The sequence below is a fragment of the Prosopis cineraria genome, unplaced genomic scaffold (assembly GCF_029017545.1).
Source record: "Prosopis cineraria cultivar Desert tree isolate PC_DT_omini unplaced genomic scaffold, ASM2901754v1 PC2, whole genome shotgun sequence".
In the NCBI taxonomy this organism is placed as follows: Eukaryota; Viridiplantae; Streptophyta; class Magnoliopsida; order Fabales; family Fabaceae; genus Prosopis; species Prosopis cineraria.
This window is the reverse complement of record NW_026555333.1, coordinates 25,555,931-25,564,035: the sequence shown is the minus strand read 5'-3', so window position 1 is coordinate 25,564,035 and position 8,105 is coordinate 25,555,931. Positions and strand designations below refer to the sequence as shown.

General features: G+C 32.3%; 1 protein-coding gene across 1 annotated transcript; it reads right to left on the bottom strand.

Annotated features, from left to right (window-relative positions):
* Positions 1-5,249: 5,249 nt before the first annotated feature.
* LOC129301704 (glycine-rich protein 5-like) lies at positions 5,250-6,091 on the bottom strand. Its single transcript, XM_054940303.1, has one exon. The coding sequence runs from the start codon at positions 6,075-6,077 to the stop codon at positions 5,580-5,582; it is 498 nt and encodes a 165-aa protein (XP_054796278.1). The 5' UTR covers positions 6,078-6,091; the 3' UTR covers positions 5,250-5,579.
* Between the last annotated feature and the right edge of the window lie 2,014 nt (positions 6,092-8,105).

Genomic DNA, 8,105 nt, shown 5'->3' with positions numbered 1-8,105 from the left:
AAATAAAAAAAAGGAAAAAAGTAGTAGAGAGCATATTAGAATAGAAATATAAATATATAAGTTTAGGAAGTATCTAACCAAATGGCTTACGCTATTTTGATAGAGTATACTATCATTAAGCACGTTTAACATAAAAAAAATTAAAAATGTGGATCATTTATTCATTATTTATTTTGTAACAAACTCATGATGTTAATATTATTAACACATTAAAGTCCGCTTGCCTTAATTTAATTAGATAAAAGTGTAATAAGTATATAAGATTAGGTACCTAAGTCTTACCCTTATCTCTCTATCCATAAATATAGGCCTCAATTTTTTAAACCACACAAACCAACAAAACATTAAGACCTACTCTCTCCATTTCTATATATAAGAAGTCTTCTAGAATTGTTTTTGTCCCTAAATATAAGAGGTTGTTAACATATTTTTTAATGAATGGACCATTATATTCTTATTAAATTGGAAAGAGAAAAAAAATAAATACTATCACTAATTTTATAACACTTGCCCTGAGTGTTATCTAAAAATTACATAATTTAAATAAACTAAGTGTGGTTAAGGAGTTGATCCTCTAATTAACTTAAGAAATAAATCATTTAAAACCTTAAAAAAAATATAGGTTCTACCTATAGCACACGGAAGCAAGCTAGATGAAAGTAGAATAAAAAGATGCTGTCATGACAGCCCTCCTGGGCCAACTTCCAGGAGGCGCCGTTTTATCATTCGACCTCTGATCGAAGTGATTTTAAAGCTTATACATCACATTCAAAAGGTACTATAAGTGTACTAAATTTCAAAAAGATTCAATGGTCGGATTAAAAATTAGACATGTTAAAAGATTGGCTATTTTTGCTGTCATGACAACACAGCACCTCCGAACTAACTTTCAGAGTGCACCATTTCATCATCTGACCTCCGATTGGAGCAATTTTAAATCCCACATGTCACTTTTAAATAGAATTATTAGAATACCAAATTTTGGAAAGATCCAATGGACAGATTAAATTTCGTGCATGTTGCAATATCAACATATATTGCTGTCATGACAGCTCCTCTGGACCAAATTCCAAAGTGCGTCATTTCTCCGTTCGATACCCGATCGAAGTGATTTTAAAGCCTACACGAAGCTTATAAAAGGTTTTACTTGTGATCCAAATTTTAGAGAAATCCAACGGTCAGATTAAGATTTGGACACCTGGATGTAAAAGTACAGGTTTTTGGTCAGAACCATTTTCAAAATTATTCAAATTTCATCCTAATGGTCAAAAACATGTAGGAACACTTTGGACATATCAAATAGGACTAAAAATACCTGATAAAAAATTTAAATGGTAAAAAATTTGACCACTCAGGTGCCATTTCCCAAAATAGACCCTAAACCCTCAAAATGCACAAATCACACAAAAGTGGCCAAAAATTATTCCAAATATCATATACATATATGAATACACACGCTCAATATTTTCACTTGGCTCAGAGATCTCTGTGGGGCCCATGCACCCACTCTCTCTATCTAAGGTATATGTTTGTCCATAACACACCATTTGCAATGCAACCACTTTGCATTTGCTTATGGAATCACACACACACACACACACATATATATATATATATATATATATCAAAATAAATATTTGCTTATAGTGAAAACTTGATCTACTAAATAAATCCATCAAAACCACATACCATAGTCAAGTTTCCTAGCCACAAGTCTACAAGCAATTAAAAATTCATACACAAGCCATACAATCCACACATAATCATGCACATATACATAATCATATCCTACTGGCACCCTAATCCTAAATACATTACAATAGATTTATTCAAAAGAAAGGGGTTGCAGTTCTTTACAATTTATAAACAACCCCTAGCTCTGCTCCTTCACCCGTCCTCCACTGGTTCCTTCACCTAGACCTAGAATATTGAAAAGAAAGAGGTGAGACAACCACAGTCTCAGTAACAGAGAAATCTATATTGATTATTACAAAGTAAGCCATAATCGAATAAACGAATAATAAATTCAACATAGTATATAATTTAGCCATTTAAAATGCATGAATGCATGACCTAGGCCGGTATGGCCTTTCATGACCAACAGAATGCCCCCTGGCACTCTTTAAATCGCAGGTAAATCTTATACCTACTTGTACCTCCACAGGCACAAAACATAATCTAAGGCATGATTTAATCCATCAAACCGCCTATGCTCCTTCGACGTGAATCCTGAGCAGTCAAAGCTAACTCCCTCCCAAAGCCAGCCCGACTTACTCTCCATGTGAGGGCTACCTTAGCCTAGGCACTCAACCTCACACTTCATATGTCGGATTTCCTCTCCTACTGAGAAGTGTCAAACACTCAATACACTAACCACTTTAGTGCACTGAGCCCACAATATGTAAAGCAACACTAAGTACTGACAGTGTGCCACAGAATATCAAAAGTCCACACCTTCTCATTGGTGAACTCCCACCGAGATCATGCCTTTTATTCGTGTCTACCTTTCCCGAGTATTAACCACTTCAACACTCTAAGGTAGTATAACATTTATAAATCTCCCTTAAATGGTTCCTTAGCCTATCTAAGGTACCTTACTTAGTTACACTTCCTTAAGTGCAACTTTTATTCTATATGATAACAATACATGCAATAAATTTCGTTTCCATAAAAACATTGTTGTTAAATAATTAGAAAATATATTTGCACTATAATCAAAGTAGTACCTCATAACCCTTTATAAAGCACATTTAATCTTTTAAAACATGTAATGCATGATAGCTAGTAATATTTATTCAAAAATAGCTAAAATAAAATAATAAGAAATATAAATTCCCCTGTTACCGCAACCCTTTGGTACCAAAAGGGTTCCTCTTGTACAAAATAGGACTCGGCTTATTCCTTAACTTCTGAACAAATTTCACCAACAATTCCTACAACATATAAGTGATCCACATCACTTATCATGTCAAATAGCATTAATGAAGACTATAACTCATACCACACAACTTGGGTCTGTGAGCCATAGTCCATCCCAATGGTCCATATATTAAACCAACCATTTACATAGCATCACTTAACCACCAAAACCATTTATTAGCCATCACTAGGCTAATTTCCAATTTATATAATTTTTAATCAATTAAAAACCTTCACTTGGTGTCACTAACTTTTACTATTAGCTCTTATAATGAAAACCAAACCTTAACTTATATTTTATTGGGCTCAAATAGCAAAATTATAACTAAATCAATAGGCTTAAACCATTGAGGAGCAAAACCCAATCTCTCAGGTTTAATTTGTACCCAAAACACCTCTTTTCATCCAATTATCCACTCAAAATATTAGATCACTATATAGAAACTCAAAACATCCTCCCTAGGATTCAAAGAAACAAAAGCTTATAAGAATAAATCCTTTGGGATCAAAATCCACAAATTTTATCTTTCAAAAATTGAGAAAAACAAAGAGGAAGGGAAGAGGATTGAAGTAGGGAGTTTACCTATCGCGTAGCCGAACTCGCAACGGCCGCAAAGTCTCCTGGATCCGAGCCTAACTCCCTCTCTTTCTCCTTTCTTCTTCCTCTCTCTCTCTCTCTCTCTCTCTCTCACTTTTCCTTTCTTTTCCTTTTCCTTTTCTGCATTTTCTGCGTCTGTTTTGCTCTTTAAATTGCTGATCTAATGCCTTGGGAAAATTATAAGAAAGGCCCAAAATTTTTTATTATAGCACAAAAGCCCGGGTCAACTTTGGTAATTTTTTTATAGTTAAAAATCAAATAAAACTAAATTTTTGCTCAGAAAAATTCAAACTCTAGACATCTATTAAATTATTCTAAATTTTAATTTAATTATAGATATTTTATTTTATTTTTTTAAAATAAATCTAAGTCTTAAAATTTTTGGGATGTTATAAATTTACTTTGAAAGAAGAGATTAATTTTTTATTTACAATAATTATGGATAAAATTGAAATGTTACTATATTTTTAATTAGACAACTAATTTTTATTAATTTGTGTGATTCAATTAAAAACATCTTATATATAAAAACAGAAGGAGCATGTGATGTGTAAAAACTAGAAGCTAAATATCTAAACAACAGGTCAATTTGATTTAATTTTATTATGATATAAAATTAGTTAATTATTTTTTTACTTCTCATTTTTTAATTAATTAGATGGTTCTTTAGAGTAGTGCATAAAGATTATCTCTTCTGTAATCCCTTCATTCTAATTTATAAAAAAAAATTTGTAAAATTATGTGTACCAATAAAATTCATTACATATAGTTTACAATTTTAATTTTTCTATAAACTTTAAAAAATACCCTTCATTAATAAGATAGAAGAAAAGAAATTTAGTTAGAGAGTGAAATAATGAAGGGTACGTAATATTCTCTTTGGTCCTATTTTTAGGGCAAAGAGAAGTTTTTTTTGGTCTTATTTATAAGTTACTTTATTAAATTTTCATCATGAATTCCCCCATTTGACCTCCATTGAATATTGAAAAGAGAAAATATGTTGTTAAAATTTGCATACTTAATAAGGATAAAGTTAAAAAATTATTAAATTTCTAGACGGTATTAATGAGTTTTAATATTTTTCTTAGTTATGGTGAAATATATTAAAAGTACCTTATAAATAAGACTAAAGTAGTATCAACATAATTATTGTTAATGAAACCTTTTTTTTAAAAAAATGTTTTATACTCTGTCCTTCCCAAATTCTAAAGATACTTTTAGATAAAATCTTACATATGTACCAATAACTCTCATTAAACACATTTAACAACTCTTTTTTTTTAAAAAAAAATATGAACATCCAAAAATACCCTTTATTGAATAACTTTAAATATACATTTAATTATTAAAAAGAGAGAGAAAAAGTAATATTTAAATAAGTTTATTTAATAAAATATTAATCTTATCAAAGTGTCTTATATTTTAAATGTCAAATATCTCCCAAATATATTTTATAATTTAAGGTGGAGAGAGTATTGTAAAATATAAAATCACTTAAAAAATGTCTTATAAAATGATGCGGATGAAGTATTTTCATTGTCCTTCTGTTTTTCTTCCCGCGTGGTACATGCTTTTTATTTTTAATTTATCCTTTTTTTTGGCCAACTCGGACCTTAATTAGAATCATTTATGAGCGTCACAATGTGGCAGTTAACATTTTTCTTTTTTTGGGTGATAGTCACAACACACCATGACATTGATACAGTTGGCAAAAAGAAAATGCTTCATTAATGTCAGTAGTGGCGCTACAAGACCAGTAAAAAGGAGTGAAGATTGAGAGGATTTAATCTTATTATGATTGATTGTTACAATAATGACGGGAGATCAATGTCCTAACAACATAACTTCACACAGTAAACAAAATAAATATATTTATTTGAAAATAATATCCCTTTTGGCAGTACTATTTAGTTCTGCAAAACAGATTAAATTAGTGAAAATCAGACAGCTAAAACCAAACGATGTTGGATCAATACAGTGACATGCACGCATGTTCTTAATGTGAAAGTAGAAGGAAATTGCTAGCTTTTGCAGTTATGTATGTGTTGAAGGTTTTAGGTTTTCAAGGCAACCCACCACCATACCCTCCACCAGCTCCGGATCCGCCACCATACCCTCCACCAGCTCCGGCTCCGCCACCAAACCCACCTCCACCACCACCCCCAAACCCTCCACCGCCACCTCCTCCAGCTCCTCCACCTGTTCCAGCACCACTTCCGAATCCAGCTCCTCCTCCAAACCCAGAACCTCCTCCAACACCGCCGACGCCGCCAAACCCTCCACCACCACCACCTCCTAGTCCTCCTCCGCCTGCTCCACCTCCGGAACCAGCACCTCCTCCAAATCCGCTTCCAGCACTAGCACCTCTTCCAAACCCTCCACCACCCCCGAAACCACCACCACCACCTCCTCCAACAGTACCTCCCCTAAATTTCGGATGACCATGAAAGAATGTCTTGTCATCCCTAAACGAACTCTCTTTAGTCCCGAGACTTCTTGCACCAATACCGGTGAAAGCAAGGGCACCAAGAAACAAAAGAAAAAGAACCCTGGAAGCCATATCTTGAAATAATAGCTGATAAACTATATCCAAGATGATGAGAAAAGGAAGAGGAACGAGGGGATTATATAGACACTATTATTAGACTTGTAAAAGAATATAATAGCTTGAACCTGGAAATGGTTGAGCCTTCATAAATTTGGTCATCTTCCTAGCTAATCATGAATATCGCGTTGGCACACTTAAATGCCTTCAACTGTTTCATTTGAAAAGATTACGATCTCACAAGTCTTCACCAACTTGTGATAATGATATTCACATTGATGAATTTGATCTTGGTTGCATGCATTGATTTGCGGCTACGTAGTTTGGGGTTATGAATATTATTATTTGTTTATATTCAATTCAACCTTAGTCTTGAATAAATCAGACGACAACCATGTTGGCTTTTGAAGTATACTTTTGTAAACTAAACAAGAATGGCTTGCTCTCAGCATTACAAGAGGACATTTAAATTTTCGTTAAAAAAAGTGAAAATCATCAAATATAGATAGGGAAAGAAAATAATAATATGGCTTAAAAGTAATAGGAGAGATCCAGTTTCATATAAAACCGTTAAATTATAGGAAAAATTATGTTTAGGTCCCACACCTTAATTTAATTATAAAACATTATATACTTTTATATGTGTGTGTATGCGTGGGCTATCAATATTGTCAAAATCTATGTTTGATACGAATAAGATATTTCTGATCAGATATAAGACATGAAAGTGTTGAAATAACATTAAAAATATGACTGAAAGGAAAACTATCTTCATCTATTGGGTTTTGGGGATTCATTAGGCCAAGTCATACTCCTGATTCAAAGAGTGTCTAATAGATAGATTCACAAATTATGCTCACCAATGACTAATGAGATCCATATAATGATATTGGGATTTAAACACAAGCTTTTGTGGGATATGAATTGCGTTTTCACAAACTCTGACCAATGTTATAAAGGATATATAGTTTTCCATAATTTTATAGAAGGTAAAAGTGTAATACATTTTTCAACAAGAAAAAGAGTGCCAAAAAAAATTTTAAAAAATTATTCTTTCAATTGAATAATTTACAGGTTGCATGAAAATAATGCTTTGTTTTATTTTTAACTTTTTTTCTTTCAATTATAATTTGTTAAGTAGTAAAAAAATATTGTCCCTCTAGTTTATAGGGAGAATGACAATTATTGAATCTTTTGGTTCAATTTCTCTTTTATAAGGTTACACTCTGAGGGCCTGTTTGGATTTCTATTTGAAATTAATTTTGGGATCAAAATTATAATTTTGTAAAAACTTATCCAAACACCTCAATTTTGCAAAACTCCATTTGGTTTGTGAAATTTTATTTTAGAGAAGCTTTTTTTTTCCTCCATTTGACAATCAGTTTTTAACATCTGAACATTTTCCATTTCCTCATCTTTATAATTAATTCTTAAAAATTATCCAAATATATTTAATTATCAAAATTAATTTCAAAATAATTATCCAAACATCATGTTTTGTTAACCAACTTTTTCTATAAGTAACTTTTGCCAATTGAAATCCAAACATATTCAGAATTGAATTAGTTAGTTCAGGGTCGAGAGTCTTCATATTTCATCCGTAAGTGCAAGGATTTAATAAATTAAAAGGCAAGATAAAAAAGTATAAAGTTTAAACAGAAAAATAAAAAGGAATGAGAAAAGATGACGGGTCATGGGGCCGAGAACCCCTCTTGCGCCGCCACTTGTATTTCCTCCTGATCTGGAAAGCACATGTGAATGATTGGTTTGAAAGCCTTCGTGTGGGTCCCGCATCTTTGGTGTTTACTCAATGAAGTGGGGTCGGATGAATCTGAGTCATCAGTTGGCTGGGAAATCAGATGAGATGAAGAACTTTCTGAGCAGAGTTAGATGGACTACTGATACAGCACTAATAGGAGCAAGAATCGATCAAATATTTTATATTTAAGATAACAAATCTATTATCCATCCAACTCAGCCATGCATATTAAATATGTTTTCCAGTGAGAGAGGAAATTTACAGAGGTGAGAGATAAAATGAAG